We start from the raw sequence: 22,003 nt of genomic DNA, 5'->3' as shown, positions 1-22,003 counted from the left end.
AACTTGTAACACAATGGTTATGGTGTTCTCAAACTAACTCAAAGTCACTCATATTTTATTCATATTTGTATTTTTCTATTTCCGCGCATTTTTCCTCAGATACTGGAATACAATTTCTCTACAACACAACACCATTTACGATAATTCAGCAGCAAGTAAATTCATTTAGTTTTAATTGACATACGGAGCCTGTGTACAATATAAGCTGAAACAGATTTACTGGCCGGTTGCAGAATTTTGTCAGCTTTTATCAAATCATTTAATAGATCAATCCCTGGATAATATAGCCATTCTAGACATGTCCTCAATTTGTCAAAGGTAAACTGTCAACACAGGTAGCAAAGGTACCAAACCATGAAGTCTCGATCAGTTAAGCACTTAAAATGCCAACAAGAAAGCATAATTGGAAGATTTGTTTGTACCATGCCAAGGATGTCTCTGGTTTCGCTCTCACTTGCTTGACAAACATTTTCACACTGGTCATGCAGCAGAAATAATCAATCAAATTCCTGATCACCACTGATAACTCATTTGACAGTTGCATTTAAGCAAATTGTGGCAGATTTTTTTAAATAATATTTAAAATAAACAAAAACATTCAGTATTCTTCAAACGAATGAACTAATGCTCCATGTTTCCTCTTACCTGGCACAATTCTTTTGAACTCAAAATGTTTGATATCTTGACTACGAGAAGAAATCCAGAAGCTTTCAGATCGACCAGCTGCCTTTCCGTCTCTCCCAAGTTCAGTCCAGCATGGAAAATGGTTATGTACGCCGCTTGTGCACTCTTAAATCCGGCAAAGTAAATAACATCCCTAAGTAATAATAGCAAGGTACGCAGTTCTTGTTACAGAAAGGGAGAAAATTGAAACTAAATGCTGCATTTAGGGCTACCATTTTTGATAAGAGGATAATTGAGGCGACACTGGTGTATAATTAGCAGATAATTTATGCTATATCCACTTTTAATCCACCTCCCAAAATAAACAAGGTCTATAATCATTACAGACGAATTGTTCTTAATTTTATAGCGCCAGTCTGAATACAGTGTAACGGATAATCAAAGAGGATTTGGATATAACTGATTGCGACCATAATTGCTTTTTCATTACCATTTAAAGTAAATTTATGCCATATCATAAGGAAACTCGTTGTCTATAAAATAAAAACTGAGTGAGATGAGAATGAAGAAAGCCTTGCAGTTGTAGGGTATATTTACATAGTGGTTTATAATGTGATCGCGATTTGCCAAACCACAAACTGCACTCGTAATTTGCATATATTTTCGACTGTGACTTGCTCGTGATTACTACAAGGAAAGGCTGTCACTAACCCGGGCATTTCAGTGACTGGGGCTTAATTAAACCAGAACATATCTGGCGTGTTTAGTAGTTCACGTGAATCCTCTCTGAAGACGCTTAAAACTATGCTTTTTCTATTTTGGCATCGCGTATTTTCACCTAGGCCTAATAGATTTTTTTCTATACTGTAAATCACACCCTATTTATTTATGTGTTGTTCTGAGTGGTTTTATTTGTGTTGTGCTATTATTTTACTAGTGTGGATTCTGCTGTTTTTAGGCTAAATGCATCCATAAAAGTGACTCTGTAGTTGTACGTAAGGCAATGAAGTCGCTGTCCTGTATCGTATTCTATCGATTCGATGCATTCAGTGTTTGCGCCGTTTGTAGGCTAAGCGTTATTTGGCACCTCTGCCGCGGTTACGAACCACGCGATTAATTACTTCGATGGCAGCGCGCGACATTGTCTCAGGAGTCGCGTATCTGAGTGGGAATGTTGTGAATTTCAGAGGGATATCCCAGCATTATTATTCTCCACATGGTTATGGCTACGGTGGGAGCTGTTAAGGTAGGTTAACTCGCTGTGAAGTCTCAGCTAAAGCAGAGAACTGATGACGTTAGGTTGAATGACCAATCGGAAGGCGCTGCCCTTTGGAGACAAACCATTTTACTTGTAGTAGCTGCATCAAGTCTGGAAGCAAGGACTCAAATTTAACAGAATCCACCTTAAAATCTCTGCCTTTACTCAAGCCCACCTTCCACCATACCGTGTGAGAATTACAGGACAAAAAAGGATACATTTTGGAGGTAATAAGGCAATATCTCCTAACCAAGGAGAGAAAGAAACGAACACAACGAAAGGACTCATTTGGACTTCAGAGATAGGGGATAAGTGCTCTCAAAGCAGAAAATTTGATGATGACCATGACGACGATGGCTGACGGTCTGGAGGCTCAAGACTCGTCAAAATCTGCTTTCATGGAGTTTGGACAGCAATCGCACTCACAACAGAGCTCCCCGTCGATGGCCGCCAGCCATTATCCGCTCCACTGTCTCCATTCCGCGTCTCATCAGCAGCAGCAGCACGACAGCTCTCCGTACTCCGGCTCGAACTCCTATAACAGGTCGCTACCTTACTCCTATGTAAGCCATCCCCACCACAGTCCATACCTGCCGTCCTACCACAGTAACGCCAGCGGAGCACAGACCAGGTTAGACGCCACAGGTAAGCGTATTTGCACGCGTAAACCTACAGCTCTGTTTTCATTGCTAAGCTGTACTTCGATAAAATGTAACAAGGACATACACGGCAAGTTCGTATTTAAAGCACCTTACCAGTTCTCTTTCGTTCTCGCCTAGTTTTACCCGTCCTATGTCAGCGGTAACGGTGTTCTCCTCAAAATGATTTATTGCGTTCCGCCAGTGATTCTACCCACCATAGCAAATTATAATTAGCATCTAATTGTCTCCGTCTCGACGTGTCACTACATGCAATTTCCTAAATATGACAGACAATGTAATTATGCTATAGAGTGCTTGAATGAACATTACAGACTATTTGTGTTTGTCGAAAAAAAATCGCATTTTAAATTCTGTACAGACTTATACATCATTCCACAATCTTCACCCCTTTCAGAACAGCAGAAAACAACAGTGATTGAAAATGGAGAAATACGTTTCAACGGAAAAGGCAAAAAGATCAGAAAACCGAGGACGATTTATTCCAGTTTGCAGCTCCAGGCACTAAATCACCGTTTCCAGCAGACTCAATACCTGGCGCTACCAGAGCGCGCGGAACTGGCTGCCTCTCTCGGGCTCACACAGACGCAGGTGAGATGTGGACTCATTTACATTATTAGTTTATTGTGTTGCTCATTTAGGTTGAGTATTATATCTTGATTGTTGTTATTGATAATGGTGGAATAATGGTGTTTTGGAAGCAGGCTGTATAATACGTTTGTTTATTTTTTACCCTGACAAAAATAAAATATCATGTTACACTAAATTAGACATCACCTTAACTTAACAATTTAGCAACCTAAATTTTTTTTATTTGTCTTTCAGGTAAAGATATGGTTTCAAAACAAAAGGTCCAAGTTCAAGAAGTTGTTGAAACAAGGCGGTAACCCTCACGAGAGTGACCCTTTGCCCGGCTCCATCGCCCTGTCCCCGCGCTCTCCAGCCATTCCTCCTATCTGGGACGTCTCAGCCTCCTCTAAAGGAGTAAACATGTCTGCTAACAGCTACATGCCCGGTTACTCACACTGGTACTCTTCGCCTCATCAGGACGCCATGCAGAGATAGGCAACTAGCCCTTTTTTAGGCCAGAGGCCTTGATGTTGACATCCTGTCTTCGCCCAGTTCACGTGCGCTAGGACGCACATTGTCCTCGGCTTAACATCCTTAATAGAGACCTATTCTGGCATATTAAGGGGACGATTTCTTTTGAAGGATGAAGACATGTGGTGTGGCGAAGGTCAACAATGGAATTAACTGTCGGTAGCATCATAAACAGGTTGATTAAAAATCTGTTCTCACGTTTGACTCTAATCAAACATTCATCGCCAACATGAAATCTGAACAGGAAGCTAAACGTTTTGTCACATCGCACGCGCTTGAGTCGCATTTGAAAACGAACTCAAACCTCTTTGGTAGATGTTTCTGATCATGCAAAAGCAAGCAATTTGATTGTAAATATATTGTCCGATTTTAGTTGTTAACTTTTTATGTTTTGTCATAAATGGAGTAAACATGACTTCAAGTATCGTGTCGTGCCTTTTTTTATTTTGGAGACATTATGAAACAGACTTTTTAGAATCAGTTATGAATTTGATTATTGGAATAATCTGCATTGAATGAATAAATAATTTCTTTATAAAACATACAAAATTAGGACCTTTAAACGACTTGCACAGTAATATGTAAATAGTTACCTCCACATGACATTTTTTCTAATGCTGGAAAGATATCTGAAGCAATAGCAAAATGGCTTACCCGAGCTGGTGGTTTCTCAAAGTGTTTTTCTTACAGAATAGAGCTGCATCTTGTCCATCTTGTCATTCTCTAGCTCAATTATTAAGGTATTGACAAAATGTTTTTCCCCTTTCTCTCTGCCTTGATCTGCGAGACGCTGAATGCCTTTCGCCGCAGGATCGATCCTGAACAAAGCACCCAGCTGCAGTCTCGTTTAATATGAAGGAGATATTTGGGACAATTTATGGGTTTTATCCAAGAGAGGGTTTTTTTCCATTCTCATAAATGCAGACATAATTAGGGTAATTTTTGATGTAGCCCGCTGATTACAGCGTTTTTACCGTCAAAGATAATTACCTGTAATTTTCTACCACTTTTAATACTAAAAGGCATCTTTATTTGGATTTGAAGTGGCAAAGACGAAACAAAAGATGAAATTATTCGGTTATTCATGTACAAATTGCCGAGGAGAGTGAACGCTTGGGATATTATCTAAAATTACAATGTTGAATAGGGAGACGAGAAGCCCCTGCAGCTGTCAAATCGTGGATGTCCCAGTCGCAGAGAATGAGGCTTGATTTTCTAAAAAGGTTCCCTCATCAGCGGATTGGGATGGTTCATTTAAATGTTTGCTCTGCCTATATGAACATAACGTAGGCTATATGTTGAAATAGGAACCGTCAAAAACACGCTTGTCATTGGTTTCAGCACTATGCACACATAAATGTCTTCAAAATATACCCTGAGATTTTTTGCAACCTAAAATACTACAGCTAAATCTTTTTTTGGGTGAATCACGACTGATTACGCGTAATAATAAAAACAAAATGTGTTTGTGAGAGTTAAGGCCCCTACACATAGAGGGCCCCTGACTGACACGGGCAGACAGACAGAGACACGATCAGACACACAGCCGTGGATACCGAAATGCACGAAGTTAACAATACTGAGATTTAACCTAACCTAATTGTGAGAAAGCACTCTTAGGCTAAATATACAAGAATGTGTGTGCGCGCATGGGAAAAATGGAGAGATGAAACGGCAATATAAATCATGACCGGTTTACTACATCCCAGCGTTTGTGTCACACCTTTTCCTGTAAAATAGCCTGGCTTTCCCAAGTCGAACTACAGATCATAACAATGGCCACCCATCAGCGACACTCAAACCAGCCAACAACAAAACAACATGGTAATAGAGCAACACTTACCTTCGATAAATTTATTGTTTGGCATAGATCAAAATCTCTGGTTTCAATGTTTCAATAAAGATACCGTTGTGAAAGCGGACGCTCCTGTGTACCGCTTGTGTTGAGTAAGCAAATCCAGGTGTGAAAGTGTTTGCACACCCCGACACCTCTTATATATTGCCTGCAAAATTAGCCGTTATTACTGTCACTGTTTAGTGATGGTGAGCCAGGGAAAAAACCTTCTGCAATCAAGAACCAGGCGCATCTTTGCAAATTATAGATAATTGTAAATGTCCAGATTATGATAATGGAGCTAATCCTGGTGGAAGTATAATTATTGTTGAGTGTTACAGTTGAGGGTGTCCAGTAAAGCTAACTGACATTATTTATACACGGTTTGCAGTGAAATCGTTGAGTGGAAAATGTTCAGTTGGAATTTAACAAGGCTCTCGATATAATGGCATGGGATATAGCGGGTTTGTGTATGTGAAATAGAAAGAGAGGCAAAGTTGGAGTTGCTGGTGTGTGTGTGTGTTTTGAGCGTGAACGCAACGTCTGCGTGCGTAAGCGAGTGCGTGTGGGGAGGGGTGCGAGGGATATAAACAAAATGCATAAGCCTATTAGTACATACTACGTTATTGTCATAATCGTGTCATGGCTTTCTATTGGGTATATTCGTCACGTCGACTTGGTGTTTATCTAGGCTTTCAAATAAAACCATAAACAATAGGCCTATAGCGTGTGTAGCGATTTACCTTTTGTTCTATAGTTATGGTAACCATTATTTTTGTGTTCAAAACATGGCAAATACCAATTCTGTTCTGGTGTTATGGGGGAAAAGTCAGTCTCCAGACTATTTTCTTTTTTACGAATGAACTTAAGCTTGTGTATTTTGAACACTGAAACTGAAGATTTGTGAGGAAATATTGCCAGTCGACTATGCGCTGGACTGATTTTGTATTATTTTGGTTATAGGCCTGCAATATTATCAACTCCATAGTCAACAAAGAAAATGCCAAATTAAGCCATGCCCTGGGTAGTTCTTTTCACGACTTATCGTGGCATTCAGCTGCAGAAATGTTAGCACTGGTTTTAATGAGATGTTCAGCATTTTTCCAGGAGGAGGATCTGTCAGGGCTGGGTTGTGGTCTCTGGAGCCGGTTTGCCCCCACAGGCATGCGGACTGTCTCAGATCTCCGCGCCGTCCCTTCGCCTCCTCACTACAATTCAAAGCTACTAATTGTAAGGAACACAAAGACAGCAAGGAAGAGCACACTGTTTGCCAGACCAAATTTTTCGTTCGTCAGGGGTGGTTTTAATCAAGATAAAGATCAAATGTTCAGTTTTACTAACTTAAAAACATCTAACGTTTATTTGGAATTAGCTAATAGATTAATAATTATTATAATAATAATACACTCGGTTAAAATGTTACGTTTTCATTTAATTAACTGAAGACCAAATCCGAAGCAAATGCTTTTTTTTTTTTAATGAGTCTGTATAAAAATGTTATGTTTCTTGGCCATTAAATAGTGACTCAGCCCTGAACAAACGATCCCAAAATGTTAATACAATATCATGGTTTTCTCAAATTCCATTTAGCAATTCTTTTTTTTAGGCCTACAGAGTTAAAGTCCCTTTAGCAATCACAGAAATTTCGAGCAAACAGCATATCACAAAGGCTCTAAAGCCAAAGAAAGTGCTCGGTGCATTGATCTGTTTTGAGTTACAAGTTAACTTAAAGAAGACAAAATGTTTGATAATTAAAGAAAAGCACACATTTATTTAGGGTTGTCCTTAATGTTTTGGCACATCGTCGGATGTACGCGTCGAGGTCAAAATTCAAGGCACCATTCAGAATGTTTGGGTCCACTGTCCATTTAAAACATTTAATAATTCTTCCAAATGCAATAAATTACATGCACACAATTTACACATTATACACGTTCTTCTAGGACTGCCATATCGATACATTGCATATTCCTCAAAAAAAAAAAAAAGTTAACACCAGTCCAATATACAACAAAATAATAAACCAATTTCAGTACAACGTTCCTGATCCGAGTGCCAACGAGTGCTGTAACGTGCCGGGTGCCTGAAGGTGAGAATTCATTGCCCCGGTGGAGGAATACCAGGACGAGCTGGCGCTTTCCAGAAACGTGGATGCCGGTGTGTTAATATTTTGCGGCTGATGGTGAGGTCTCTGAGGACCCTGTGAGTCCCAGACCGCGGGAGACTGCGGTGAATTACACGCCATCGGGTCGCTGGAGCTCGGACTGTGTTCTGGAGGCAGCTCGCCGTTTTTCATGATCTTCTTCAGTTTTGATCTCTTATTCTGGAACCAAATTTTCACCTGTGAAGAAACAAAAGGTTGTATGAGATTCTGAGGGCGAATTCCTTAATAAAGCATTATGGCTGTTTCTGTTAGATTTATGCTTCTTAATAAAAAATATTTTTTATAATGTCGTTAACATCGTTTATTATTTTAACAGCCTTTGAAAAATAGGCTATTAAATGTCAAACAAGCGCTTGTGTGATTCCCAACGTTGCCGCAAGCTAATATTAATATTTTAATTTAAAATGCATAGCCCTTTTATTATATGAGTATTACATAAAAGACATTACAATAAAACATTTAATAAAATATTGTCGAACCTGTGTCTGCGTGAGTCCCAGCGATGCCGCGAGCTCGGCTCTCTCTGGAAGCGCGAGGTACTGAGTGTTCTGAAACCTTCTCTGTAGAGCAGCGAGCTGGAAACTGGAGTAGATGGTGCGAGGCTTCCGGACTTTCTTGGGCTTACCGTTGACCATCCTCACCTCGGGCTCGGCGGTTTCTTTTTCTAACGGGTGAACAAAAATTAGATAAATACATGGGCATAGAAAAGCACTCTCTCGATTGTTGGTAATTCTTGCAGTGATTTATGCTCCTCAAAGTCATTGAGACTTTTGATTGTCAGAATAATTTCTTAAATCTTTACGTATTTTACAAGCTCTTATTTCTATGTAATCTATCTTTTTAATGCATGCAGTGTTTTGCATAGGCTATGTATAAATAAAACACAGTAAATCGTTAAAGAACACATTTCGAATTAGATGCAATGCTGCAACAGCTTAAAATTTTGTCCAACTCAGTTACAAAATTCAAACCTTATAATAAGAAACAACTGTAATACCCTGGGTTTACGATGTGTTCAACAATAATGCTCAACCATGATAATGTTTATTGTGTATAATACATAGTAGTAGTAATAATATTAATAAATAATTGAATATATTATAGGCTATAATAACTGACCTTGCGGGCTCGGTTGTGACTGCACCCTATTATATGTTCCGGCATATTGGTGATATGCTGTGGAGTAGGAGCCGTAATCAGGGTAGGATTTTGCAGGGTAATTTCCAGAAGATCCATTGACTCCGTGGTATTGGTACTGATAGGCATTAAGAGGTTTCCCATACGTGCCCGAGTTCGGTGAACAATAGCCATGATGAACTCCTCCAGCAGGGCTGTAATAGCCAGAATCCGTGGCTGTCGACTCCGGCAGGGTTGGAGATTCCTGAGATGGATGATGCATCGTGGAGAGCTGAAAAGGGTTTTGAAAATCTGCAGGTTTAATACTCGGAATCCTTCTGTCGAATACTCCAGTCATAGTTTGGATAAGACAACGTAAAAAGGCAGTCTAACTCTATAGGGGTCCACAGAGTCTACACTAACATTGTGTGTGCAAGCGTCAAGCGTCTCTCTTGAAGACTGCTTTAAGCCCCGCAGCAAAGACTTGGTTAAATCCTAAATTGCGCTGTTACGCACTGCAGGGAGGATCTAGTGCCATTGGCCAAAGAGCGAGGCAGACGGCAGTTACTCCCCAACTCGTTCAACCAGTTTTCAGAAGAACAAAATATTTAAAAAGTATTTATGGTATGTTTACAAACAAATTGAACGGGAAATAGATTATTATTTGATATAAGTCACTCACTGAACGAAAAGAAGACGGCTGCTGATCTATTCCATGTAAATCTACCTCTCACCATGCAACAGAAATGTCTGATTCCTTAAGTATGTTACTTTAAAGGCAGATACAATTACATATCCAGATATTATTTTGTTTAGTTATATAGCCTACTCTCAGACGTTCTGCGGATTAAACAGTTTTTTGTTTTTATATAGGCTAATCTGTTTAAATCTCAGATTTCTGTTGTGTCTGCGCTAATCTACATATTAATTTGCATAAGAGTAACCAGAAAATGCGCACTTTTTCAGATTACAATAATTTATCATTCAACACTAAATCAAATCATATGATTAAATGTCCATCTCTGTCAGTAGTGGGTGCTTGAGGACAATTTATGGCAGCAATGCATATAAAGGCCTACTTACAGCACTTTAGTGTGACTGATTTTATAATGACACAAACCTTGATATGTACAATATAATTTAACGACTCAAAATTTTGCTAGTTTGTACTATTGTTGTTTCTTAAAAGTTAATGAAAAGTCGTCCAGCAAGCGTTCAGTGAGGTAGTCAGCAAAAGTGGTGAAATGGTGCCACCAAGTGGAGATAAGTCATGGTAACTCGTGGTAGTCCAAGTTTCTTTACATCTGTTATCCATTTTCGAAAAAGACAATACATGGCCACTGTAACAGTGCATCAATGCAGGTGTTGACTAGTCATAAATGATGAGGAAAAATGTCAAAAAAGTCTAGTAATAAATCAAGGTTAGTGGTTTGGTTAACGTTTAATACCCAACAGGTTTGACTGATCACGCGATTAAAATATAGGCCTAATGAGTACAATCTAATTAATTATTCTGGCCAAAAAACAAAACAAAAAAAATTATGAACAAAAACAGTGTATGGTACAACCAAAAGCAAATTAATCAAGTTAATAACTACAATTTACACATTCACTGGTGTAAAGCAAATGTTTCCAAACTCAATATGTCTCCATAGTTAATAGAGTATATTTTATATATAAGGTATATTTTAATAAGAATATTTAAAATATTATTTAAATGCTTAATCAAATGATAAAAACCCACCCTCAGGGTCAGAAAAAAAAAGACAAATTTTGTGCCATTGTTTTGTGAAACAAATTTCCCCTATTTAAAATGTGGGAGGGGAGCAAAACAAAGAGTTTCTTAGAGAGTTTTCTTAATAAATCCAGAAATTACATTGTGTAATACAACAGAATAACACAACTGCGAGAAATAAATAAAATAAAAAGATATCAAATAAATATAACAAAATAAATATATCCTAAACCTTTTTCATTAATATAGGCCTCTAAATTATTTTTAAAACAAAGCCGGAAATGACGTATCATGACCGCCAGCGCTATTTAGACGTTGTTAAATTCAATTTCATGAATGTTTTGTTACTGCTCTTGGTCATTTTGAATAAATACTTTAAATAAAGCATAAGGCGCCGCTGAGATACCTCACACATATGTTAGTGTCTGTTTCCTTGAGCTGTGAAGCAGTGAGAGTGTGTGAGTGTCGGGTAAATAGGCGCTCGTGCTGTGAAGGGGGGATGGGATGGGGCCACTCAGAGCTCTCGTGCTCCACTAACTCAGCGCGCTCATTAATCCTAGTTTTCTCCTTTATATCGATCCTGTTTTAAATTAAAATTCATCTTTCCCGTTACCGCATGTGTTACGTGGCATCAGAAAAGCAAGAAGTATCGGTCTGCGGTTGAATTTAGGTGCAGAAAGCGTTTAAAATGTATCCCATTGGAGCAGCTAGTGGTGAGTATTATTATGATTAGCGAGCGTGCTAGCGACGAAATGCTAACTGAATAAGTGTGGTGTTTTTGATAAAGATAAAAATTTAGTTTAATGGCGTTCGGCTGTACATGACATACATGTTCAAATAATGTTTTAGATTATAGTTCTGAAGTGTTTTTGTTTTTCCATCTCTGTCGATGGTTTGTTTTGTAGGCCCACTGTTATTGTTAGCCTGCTAGCTAAGCTTGTTGACCTGCTGGCTTTTGAATTTACAGCGGCTGGTTAAACTCCTATCCACGTCAATTTTAAAATGTTAACATGACGTACTTTCTAACTATTTTAGGTCTGGAGATATTAGCGTAGGTTAGAGTTTTCGGTCTTAATTGTTTTATGTGAGTTTAAAAAAAAAAATGTTTTAACGTTGGTAGTTAGGCACCAGTTTGACTTTCTCCAGCTAACCAGGTAACTTACTAAAAGTTACTAACTAACGTTCTAGTTAATAAATTGTTAATTGTTCTGCTTCCAAATTTTGCACGTTTCCGGTCGATTTGTAACTTTTTGTTATGTATTTTTGCACAGTCGCGATGTTCAGCTAAAGTTGACTGTCTATCTAAATTACGAATACAAAATTATTATTGGCGTTTATGAGAGGTAGTTTTAGTGTATTATGCATCTTCGTTACATTTCAGTAAGAAATATTGAAATTCCAAAAAACGCATTTCACACATTTTTAAGAAGCAGTAAAACTACAGAACTTTTTATTCAAGTCATAAACTTAGTTGGTAACACTTTACAAGAAAGTTTTACTGCATTAGTATACATGAACTAAAAATGAACACTGCTTTTGCAACACGTTGTTACTTTCAACATGCTAATAACAATTGTTTTATTAACACACATTATTAAATGCTGTAAATCAAGAAATATAATTGTTAGATTGTTAGCCAATGCTTTAATGTTAACAAATGGGACCCTACTGTAAAGTGTTGACACTTTGGTTTTAATAAAGTGATGAGTGTTGTATTATATGCTTTAGAGCCCTATTATGTATTTGTGGGGCTTCTGAAATAGTGATATAAAGAAAAGCAGTTGCTGTAGTTCAATGAAAAGACATTCTGGTACTTGTGTGTGTGGGAGAGTTTGGCAGGTTGTTGAGTTGCTTGTCTGGTGTTGGTGATAAGGAGGTAAAAGGCCTGTTGACCAGTGGGGTGGGTTCATGTCCCTAGTATCTTCCTGCTGTGTTGTGTTTTTAGGGTTGATAAGATGGGGTTAGACCGTTCAAGGGATCTGTCAGCAAAAGACTTCAGATACCCACAGGCTCCTTGTACATCAAAGTTTTTCACACGTTTAAAAAGATTGCATTAACTTGACCTGTTTTTCCCAAGTCAACAAACCCTGTGACCCAATTTTATTGTATGCTAAACATTTGTAAACAACTAAATCTGATGGATATTAATGACGAAAATCAACTGCTTTATTGTGATCTTCTAATCAAAGTGTAATTTTACAGTGCTAATCTGGCTTTGAACTAGAAACCTGTTTTCAACTTAAATGGCTTTATTTTCATGGTTTTACATATGTTTCTGCACATGATCACTAATGTAGAGATGAAATAAACCAGTTATTATGTCTTTTATAGCTGCTGAGCTGTGTCAGGAACATCAGTCTTCAGGGTCAGATGTTTCTGGTAAGCAGCCCAGACTAAGCTGGCCAGTCGACAGCCTAGCATATATTTTCAGTACTGTTTATCAAGTTGATTGAAATGTTTAATTAAAGCTTTAATCCCAAGGAATGATTGTCTTTAAATTTAATTTACTGTTAAGAGCTTTGTTTTAACACACTGTTTCTCTAAAACATTCAGTATTGTATAGTGTTTTTAATTTTTTTAAACAACTGCTTGATTGGGTCAGTACAGTAGTAGATAGTTTATTACTTAAACAGTATCACATTGTAAAAAATCCCAAAATAGGGCACAATGTATTAATTTGAAGAAAATTCAAATCTGTAAAATCTGTAATAATTGGAATTATGAATTTCTGTATGTAATTTTTTTACAGGTATTTTAGCTGTATTTTGAATTTTGCACTTCATTGTGTTGTGTTTTAGGGTTAACAGAAATGTCTGTAAAAATTAATGGATGATCTGTTGGCAATAAATTACCTTTAAAAAAAAAACAAGTGCTGTTGTACTGAACATCAGCATGGCTGTGTTTATTCTGTTTTAATATTCAGTACAACAGCATGAGTGTGATAATGCTTTTCAATACAGTTAAACATGAAGTTAATAGCAAGTAACTTTTCAAACTAATGTTGGCCGTTTAGTTTGTATATACAAAAATAAAGATGTTATGTAAGGTGGGGTGCTTGAGTTTATATGGCAGAGCAGAGCTCTAATAGTCTTACCTTAATGTTTGTGTGGGCCTAATTAATAGGATTAAGTTGCTCAGAGGTCCACTGAACTAAACATGGACATTTCTAGCTTAAAATAATAGACCTGGTCGAAAAAAGGTAGTGTTTCTTACTAATGTTAAAAAGAAATAACTGTTTGTGTGGACAATCAGACCTCCACTATGATACGTGCCACAGCCAGGTCTGCGCCTGATCGCCAGGATGAGATCAGCAAACTGGTATGTGCAGCTCTCTGTCCTTTTTCAGTCTTCTAAATCTCATCCACACCTCATGATGGATTTCATTTGGTTGTGACAGATGAGAAGTGCCAACTTCAACACTCAGCACAAGAGTATGTCTTCAAACCACCTCAACGGCCAGACTTTGGCACAATGGGTAGGACAATCAAGCTTCAGGCCAACTTCTTTGAAATGGAAATACCCAAGTTGGAGGTGTACCATTACGACATAGATATAAAGCCTGAGAAATGCCCACGGAGAGTTAACCGGTAACATCTTTTGACTGAAACTTGGAATTTCAACTGATTGTTTGGAAGGACATTTATACTTACTTTTTTTTTTTGTTGTTAGTGAAATTTTGAGCACATGGTCCAGCACTTTAAGACGCAGATCTTTGGAGATCGAAAGCCTGTGTATGATGGAAGGAAGAATCTCTACACTGCCATGCCTTTACCCATTGGAAGAGAGAAAGTATGCACTAATAAAGTCATATTAAAGTCTGTGTTGGCTTTATGATGTTTATGTTTGATAGAGCAGTTACTGAAATATGTTATGCTCTTACTCTACCTTCTCAAAATGCTACATCTTTTACATTTTCACATCATACTGATGTCCCGAACTGCTGTTTAGGTGGAGCTGGAGGTCACAATTCCAGGCGAGGGAAAAGACAGAAGTTTTAAAGTAGCTATCAAATGGGTGTCCTGTGTGAGTCTGCAAGCTCTACATGAAGCACTGACTGGACGGCTACCAAACATCCCTTTTGAGACCATTCAGGCTCTGGACGTTGTCATGAGACATTTGCCCTCTATGAGGTTAATGCTGGTGTTTTGTTAACTCTGTTTTTCATAAATCACCATTAGGGGGTGTCAAACTTCATCTTTCTGCACACTGTGCCATTTTAGAGCATATTATTGCTGTGTCTGCAGGTACACCCCAGTCGGACGTTCATTCTTCACTCCCTCTGAGGGCTGCTCCAACCCCCTCGGTGGAGGAAGAGAAGTTTGGTTTGGCTTCCATCAGTCTGTTCGACCATCCCTTTGGAAGATGATGCTCAACATTGATGGTTAGTGTGCACTGATATCATTAATAAATGTTTCTTGAAAACTTCTTATGCTAATCTTTGTTTTGTTATATTTATCTTTAGTGTCTGCCACTGCATTCTACAAAGCTCAACCTGTGATTGAGTTCATGTGTGAGGTTTTGGATTTTAAAAGCATCGAAGAGCAACAGAAGCCCTTAACAGATTCCCAGAGAGTGAAGTTTACCAAGGAAATCAAAGGTGATTCGTTACAGCAATTAGTGACTTCCCAAATGGTTTTTATGGAATTTATTTTTATGATTTTCTGAACACTGCTTTATCTTCACCTGGCAGGACTGAAGGTTGAAATCACTCACTGTGGACAGATGAAGAGAAAATACAGGGTGTGTAATGTGACTAGGAGACCAGCCAGCCATCAAACGTAAGATCTTTCACAAAGCACATTTCTTTCTGTATGAATGCCATTACATTTTATATTCTTCATTGTGATGATGCAGTGTCAAAGGCCGATGTATTTTGCTTGCCTCCAGGTTTCCCTTGCAGCAAGAGAATGGCCAGACCATTGAATGCACTGTCGCCCAGTACTTCAAGGATAAGTACAAACTGGTGCTGCGATATCCACATCTCCCATGTTTACAAGTTGGTCAGGAGCAAAAACACACCTACCTTCCGTTGGAGGTTGGTCAAGACCACATCTTACGCTTACTTTTTTCCACCCATCTCTCTCATTTATTTCTCTGAATGTTATTAACCTTTCAGATGAGAAGTGCCAACTTCAACACTGATCCTTATGTGCGTGAGTTTGGAGTTATGGTAAGAGACGAGATGACTGAGGTCAATGGTCGGGTCCTTCAGGCACCTTCAATTCTCTATGGTGGAAGGGTAGGAACCTGTCCTGATCAACTTGACATTTGTCTTGCTGACCTTGTGGCTGAATCCCAATCTGGATGTGTCTTCCTAATTTGGTCGTGTCTCTCTGGCTTTTTCAGAACAAAGCAATAGCAACCCCAGTCCAGGGTGTGTGGGACATGAGGAACAAGCAGTTCCACACAGGGATTGAGATCAAAGTGTGGGCTATTGCCTGCTTTGCCCCGCAGAGGCAGTGTACAGAACTACTTCTGAAGTAAATCAGCTTTGACCTGGATCTGGAGAAGTTTTTGTATTTGGTGGTATTATTAAAAAAAGTTCAGACCCTTACATGGTCTAATCCTTTTTTTGTTTTCTCTAGGGCATTTACTGACCAGCTCCGTAAGATATCGCGCGATGCTGGGATGCCCATTCAGGGCCAGCCGTGCTTTTGCAAATATGCCCAGGGAGCAGATAGTGTGGAGCCCATGTTCAAACACCTCAAGTACACATACCAAGGCTTACAGTTGGTGGTGGTCATTTTACCTGGGAAGACTCCAGTTTATGGTAATTTAGCTCCTCTCTGTTTCTTTTGTGTTTTTGTTTGCAGTGTAATTTGTAACTCTCTAAACTGTCCATTCTCACAGCTGAGGTGAAGCGTGTTGGAGACACTGTTCTTGGCATGCCCACGCAGTGTGTCCAGGTGAAGAATGTACAGAAAACCACACCTCAGACCCTTTCCAACCTCTGCCTCAAGATTAATGTCAAACTGGGTGGAGTCAACAACATTCTTCTTCCACAGGGCAGGTGAGGGCAGCTTTTCCAAAAGCCTTTGACATGCAGAAAGCTTATAGCGCGCGCGATAATCGTCCCAGTGTGCACAAGGCTTAAGGCACTTTCTGAGTCTTTTTGATTGTTAGTTAACGCCTGGGCTGCTTTCCCATGAAATTTGACCAGAAAGTACAGCTATCTACTGTTTTTTTTTTGGTTTTTTTTGCATTGCTTTATCACTGTTTTTGTTTGTAGGCCCTTGGTGTTTCAGCAACCAGTCATCTTTCTGGGTGCAGATGTGACTCATCCACCAGCTGGAGATGGCAAGAAACCCTCAATTGCTGCTGTAAGCCTGACAAACCTCAAAAAATTTTATGGCCGATTATGTTAATTGCGTAGTGCCAAGTAGCACTAATACCACAAGTGTGACCAATCTACATCTTGTACATTTTTAGCCATATCATATAACCTCAAAAGCCTTTAATAAGGCTTTTAACATCTCCGAGCTAAGGGACCCGCTAAATAATAATAAAAAAAGCTAACTTGAATTTTAAAAAAATATAATATTTAGGTTGTTGGCAGTATGGATGCCCACCCAAGCCGATACTGTGCCACGGTGCGGGTGCAGCAGCACCGTCAGGACATCATTCAGGATCTAGCCACCATGGTGAGAGAGCTGCTGATCCAATTCTACAAATCCACACGCTTTAAACCAACACGCATCATCTACTACAGAGACGGCATCTCAGAGGGCCAGTTCAACCAGGTAGGTTGCAGGCCTACACTTTTTGTCAATGCTTGCTAAGTGGTGCTGGCACATTTAGTTTAATCTTACTTGTACTGTTTTGTCTATGCAGGTTCTACAGCATGAACTGCTGGCTATTCGTGAAGCCTGCATTAAGCTGGAGAAAGATTATCAACCAGGCATCACCTTTGTAGTAGTGCAGAAGAGACATCACACCAGGCTCTTCTGCATGGACAGGAATGAGCGGGTTGGTTATGGCACAGTTTTAGCTCTATTTAGGTGTTCCTTGAAAGAAAAAGGCTTCTAGTAATGAGCACACACAGTTTGTACAATTTTAAACTGCTCCGTATGTTTTAAGAGAACTTCCTGCATAGGAAGTATCCAGTGAGAAATGTGGTTATTGCAAACATCTTGTGAATCAGAAAAGCCTTTGCTCTTTTCATTAGTAAAGAATGATATTTCTAGAATTTATTTTACAAGTACATGTCCTTGAGTAAATTATGTATGTTAGGTTATGACCTTTTCTGACTTTTCTAATGTTTTTTCTTTTTTTAAATGTCTTTTAAATTTGCTGTTTATATTCAAGGTTGGAAAGAGCGGCAACATCCCTGCTGGCACCACAGTTGACACCAAAATTACTCATCCTTCTGAGTTTGACTTTTATCTTTGCAGTCATGCCGGAATTCAGGTACCATTGAACATTTCAAATAGGATCCCAATGAAAGGTTGATAAAGAATTCATAGACTCACTATATAAAGTGAGTGCTTATGAATGCTTTATTTCTAGCAATCAGGTACTTAAACAAGTGGAGGTTAATTGGCTTTAGTGTTAGTGATCATTATGCTTGTCTAAGTGTGTGTGATTTCAGTTCTTCATAATTGCTGAATCTCTACAGGGAACCAGCAGGCCGTCCCACTATCACGTGCTGTGGGACGACAACCATTTCACCTCTGATGAGCTGCAGGTCCTCACCTACCAGCTGTGCCACACCTATGTGCGCTGCACCCGCTCTGTCTCCATTCCTGCACCAGCCTACTACGCCCACCTGGTGGCGTTTCGTGCTCGCTACCACTTGGTTGACAAAGAACATGACAGGTACTGGGTCTTACTGCGATTAACATGATAACATGTAGAGAAGGCTATATAGCCCTGTTTGTTATACGTTTTCTATGGGCTGCAACATCCTGTCTCTGCTGTATACAGTATGCTAAGATAAGTCCTTAATGCTTATAACTCACAGCTTATTTATTTCCTTACACAGCTGGATGTGACTTTTTTTTTTTTTTAATGCAAGACCTTATTCATTGTGCATTATTATACCAATAGATCTGATTATGTGTGTTGTATTTGTTTGCCGGCAGTGCTGAAGGCAGTCACACGTCAGGTCAGAGTAACGGCAGAGACCAGCAAGCCCTGGCCAAAGCTGTGCAGATCCACCAGGACAAATAATTCTTCAGTTTTAGCTTGAAATTCTTGAAATTTTTAACCATCTTTTTCTAACTATGCATTCTTAACCAAGAGATTTTAGTGGTATGTTTGTGTATATGAATTATAAATATAGAACATTTGTAATGTAGTCATTTTCATGCTGGGTACTTTTAGTATTGTAAATAGTGCAAACCCTGTACCCACTGTAGCAGTATTAGCTTACAAAATACTCTATTTTTATTATCAACAATTGGATGTTCTTTCTATGGCTCTCAATTATTCCTGTTAGCCGAACAAGATTACATATGTACTTGTAGTTAATGTCCTACCATAACTGAAGCACAATAGGACATTATAATTGTAGGTGCTAGAGTTTATTCTTGAGACTACCATTTTTTTTTAAGTATCTTGTTTAACTTCAACTTTTAAACAAGAATCACAGTATGTTTGGTTTTTGATCTGGTGAAATCTATGACTTTTGACCCTGAAACCCTGACCCTTCTTTTTCTAAATCCAACAGACTGTGTATAAGGGGCATTTTAATTTATCTTCAAATACTTGACTAGAGTTATGTTGTTATTTGGCGCTGATCTCGTAACTCGTGAAAGTAGATGCACTTTGAAGAGCAATGGACACAGGCCCTTAGTTCCGGTGCTTATCTGGATCATGAGTGTGTTATCTGGGTGCAGTTGTGTGGAAATGACTAGATGTCCTACCTCCTGTTACCTGTTACTTGTATTATGGTAACATTACCGCACTGGTCATTTCCTCATAATTACACTAATGGGGAACGTCGTCTTTTCATCCCTCTGAAAGTGAAAGTGGTAGATGTCACAGAAAATCTTGAACACTTGCTCTAAAATGGCATCTTTAATATTTGCATATTTGTTCAGATGCCATACCTGCTGGCATTTAGCCTAGATGATTTAGCATTGCTGTTGTTTTATGATGGTAGTTTTAAGCTATGTATTCAAAGCTACAATTGAGTGCTGCAAGTTTCAGACATGAAGCCAAAAGATCATTATGTGCTTTCCGTGAATAAGTGGCTTGATGCTTTAAATGTGCTCAGCAAGCTATAAAAATGTTCATAAATGTATAGTGTGAATTTCCGTTTTATCATTTTCTGTCCTTTTTAAATTGCAGCGCATTGTCGTTTTATCCATATACTTGTTTGAATGTGTCACATAGGTTTCCTGTTTTTCTTAACTTTAGGTTTGAATAATAGTAGGCTATTTATCATACAGCAACAAAAACATGAGATGAAATCATTGCTCAAACTACTACTTATAGATATTCTCTGGAACAATCAGATTTCTTTTAAACCATTCTTTTCATACTCATGACCTGCTTTAGTTAGATGTTTTTAGAAGTTACTGAGTTTTAGTATTTTAACCTTTTTAAAAATTCAGCACCTTAGTCACAGGTCTACAACATATGCAATTTCTCAAGTATGAAATATGAGATGTTTTTGCACTATATCAGAAGGGGTGTAACTAATTTACATACTGGTGGACAGATTGTAATGTTATAGAGAAGAACCATCAATATTAGAATAGTCTTGGCCTTGTTTCTTTGTTCATATCCAGTCATATTGGCACTAATCTATTAAAAGTTAACAGACGTAAGAAGGTCTTGAGTTAAAACATGAGATGAAATCATTGCTCAAACTACTACTTATAGATATTCTCTGGAACAATCAGATTTCTTTTAAACCATTCTTTTCATACTCATGACCTGCTTTAGTTAGATGTTTTTAGAAGTTACTGAGTTTTAGTATTTTAACCTTTTTAAAAATTCAGCACCTTAGTCACAGGTCTACAACATATGCAATTTCTCAAGTATGAAATATGAGATGTTTTTGCACTATATCAGAAGGGGTGTAACTAATTTACATACTGGTGGACAGATTGTAATGTTATAGAGAAGAACCATCAATATTAGAATAGTCTTGGCCTTGTTTTTTTTCTTCATATACCATCATATTGGCACTAATCTATTAGAAATTGACAGATGTAAGAAGGTCTTGAGTTCTTACACTATGCAAAAACTCATTTCCATTCAGAGCCGTCACTCTGTTTATATATAGGGGTCAAATTTTGGGGTTTTGTCTGTGAAATCTCTCATGCATACCAAATTGAGTTAGGGACTTTGAGTGAACGCAAGTCTCACTTGTGTGTGTGTGTGGTGTGTTTTTTTTGTTTTCATTCCCTCCTTTTCATTCCCTCCTTCCACAATACAATCAACTGATGTTTTTAGCAATCTGACGCAAAAGCTTGATTCAGATAAATCCGTTCAAATATCCGTGAATGCAAATGTAATGGAGGCCAAGGATTAAGGGAGGAGAATGAAGTAAGGTGCTGGTGTTGTAGAGATTGTCGTGTTAATCTATGCTGCAGCATCTCTGTTTCAATTCTTAAGAGGCACATACAGTGTTAACTGAAAATTGGAAATGGTGCCTCAATGTCCCTGGAAACTTTGAATTATTTATCAATGTTATGCCATTAACATTATGTCTCTTGAGTCATCTTTTCTAGAGTATTGTCTTCTGCTGCTTGAGTGAAGCTTGTATATTGCTTGGCGAAGTATCTTTTCAGCTTTGTGTGGGGTTACAGTGTCCACATGCCTCTTCGCTTTACAACTTATGGTTTGAATAAAACTAGTTAGTTGTGTTGATTCTTAGTTAGTGCCCCGATGACTTTCAGATTTTAATTTCAGAAACGTTTTTCTATTCATGCCAGACAAAAAAAATGCCAGTCTCATCAAAAGAATTGTGCCCCTCAGCTTGGTGATCAGAGGTGGTCTTTTAACCTTAAGAAACATATTGCTAATGTATTTGCATTAGAACTTTGCACTATAGTGTTCCGAAGCAGAAACGTAAGCCTCTCTCTACACACCATTGTAGTTTTGTTACTGTACTCTTTGCTTTTTAATTCCTAAGGTGGCAAGTTTAAAATACGCTACCTTATGACCTGCTAAAACCATAAGGATACAAACGAACAGTTTGAATGTACTTCATACGCCTGCGTTCTGGTTAAGAACATCCACCTTATTTTCACCTGTTTGCTCCACTTTGTTTTATGCATGCACATTTTAAGCAGCATTGAATCATTGGGCTTTTATCCATAAACTATATCTCACCATTCATGGTTGTGATATACTAAATTAACCTATGGGTAGTTTATTCAGAATACACACTGGCACAAAGATCCTTGTATCGCTGACGTTTGTGGTGCTATACTGTAAAAAGTGTACACAAGGCAATGTTTTGGTGTTTCGTGTTTTTTGCCATGTACTGCTTGTATGTTTGCCGGAATTTCCAACTCGAGTTTCATACAAAGGGTTTTTGAGCTATACTATAACACCC

At 38.4% G+C, this 22,003-nt stretch overlaps 3 protein-coding genes across 3 annotated transcripts; 2 read left to right on the top strand and 1 right to left on the bottom strand.

Moving 5' to 3' along the window:
• The first annotated feature begins 2,129 nt into the window (after window positions 1–2,129).
• dlx6a (distal-less homeobox 6a) lies at window positions 2,130–4,028 on the top strand. The gene is made up of 3 exons (XM_016462718.1): window positions 2,130–2,527; window positions 2,939–3,132; window positions 3,367–4,028. The coding sequence occupies exons 1-3, from the start codon at window positions 2,218–2,220 to the stop codon at window positions 3,604–3,606; spliced, it is 744 nt and encodes a 247-aa protein (XP_016318204.1). The 5' UTR covers window positions 2,130–2,217; the 3' UTR covers window positions 3,607–4,028.
• Window positions 4,029–7,258: 3,230 nt separating this feature from the next.
• LOC107670186 (homeobox protein Dlx5a) lies at window positions 7,259–9,174 on the bottom strand. Its single transcript, XM_016462710.1, has 3 exons — window positions 8,760–9,174; window positions 8,120–8,304; window positions 7,259–7,817 (listed from the first exon to the last, which is right to left on the bottom strand). The coding sequence occupies exons 1-3, from the start codon at window positions 9,112–9,114 to the stop codon at window positions 7,506–7,508; spliced, it is 852 nt and encodes a 283-aa protein (XP_016318196.1). The 5' UTR covers window positions 9,115–9,174; the 3' UTR covers window positions 7,259–7,505.
• Window positions 9,175–13,918: 4,744 nt separating this feature from the next.
• On the top strand, window positions 13,919–18,660 carry LOC107670079 (protein argonaute-2-like). The gene is given in 16 exon segments (XM_016462562.1): window positions 13,919–14,078; window positions 14,161–14,280; window positions 14,440–14,621; window positions 14,736–14,872; window positions 14,954–15,088; window positions 15,182–15,269; window positions 15,379–15,730; window positions 15,838–15,971; window positions 16,077–16,261; window positions 16,342–16,501; window positions 16,721–16,811; window positions 17,037–17,231; window positions 17,323–17,457; window positions 17,797–17,898; window positions 18,107–18,306; window positions 18,573–18,660. Coding segments are annotated over 15 exon segments (2,289 nt in total). The 5' UTR covers window positions 13,919–14,078; window positions 14,161–14,175.
• Window positions 18,661–22,003: the final 3,343 nt, after the last annotated feature.

The sequence above is a fragment of the Sinocyclocheilus anshuiensis genome, unplaced genomic scaffold (genome assembly GCF_001515605.1).
Source record: "Sinocyclocheilus anshuiensis isolate Anshui unplaced genomic scaffold, SAMN03320099.WGS_v1.1 scaffold253, whole genome shotgun sequence".
Taxonomy (NCBI): Eukaryota; Metazoa; Chordata; class Actinopteri; order Cypriniformes; family Cyprinidae; genus Sinocyclocheilus; species Sinocyclocheilus anshuiensis.
The sequence above is the reverse complement of the archived record's forward strand: the minus strand, read 5'-3'. Positions and strand labels throughout refer to the sequence as shown.

Bases quoted from the DNA above. Each gene is read 5' to 3' on its own strand.
- dlx6a (XM_016462718.1), top strand. From the start codon at position 2,218: ATGATGACCATGACGACGATGGCTGACGGTCTGGAGGCTCAAGACTCG. The intron at 2,528-2,938 runs GTAAGCGTATTT...CACCCCTTTCAG, and splicing joins GACCAGGTTAGACGCCACAG to AACAGCAGAAAACAACAGTG. The intron at 3,133-3,366 runs GTGAGATGTGGA...TTTGTCTTTCAG, and splicing joins TCGGGCTCACACAGACGCAG to GTAAAGATATGGTTTCAAAA.
- LOC107670186 (XM_016462710.1), bottom strand. From the start codon at position 9,114: ATGACTGGAGTATTCGACAGAAGGATTCCGAGTATTAAACCTGCAGAT. The intron at 8,305-8,759 runs GTCAGTTATTAT...TTCACCCGTTAG, and splicing joins GTCACAACCGAGCCCGCAAG to AAAAAGAAACCGCCGAGCCC. The intron at 7,818-8,119 runs GTTCGACAATAT...GTTTCTTCACAG, and splicing joins TGGGACTCACGCAGACACAG to GTGAAAATTTGGTTCCAGAA.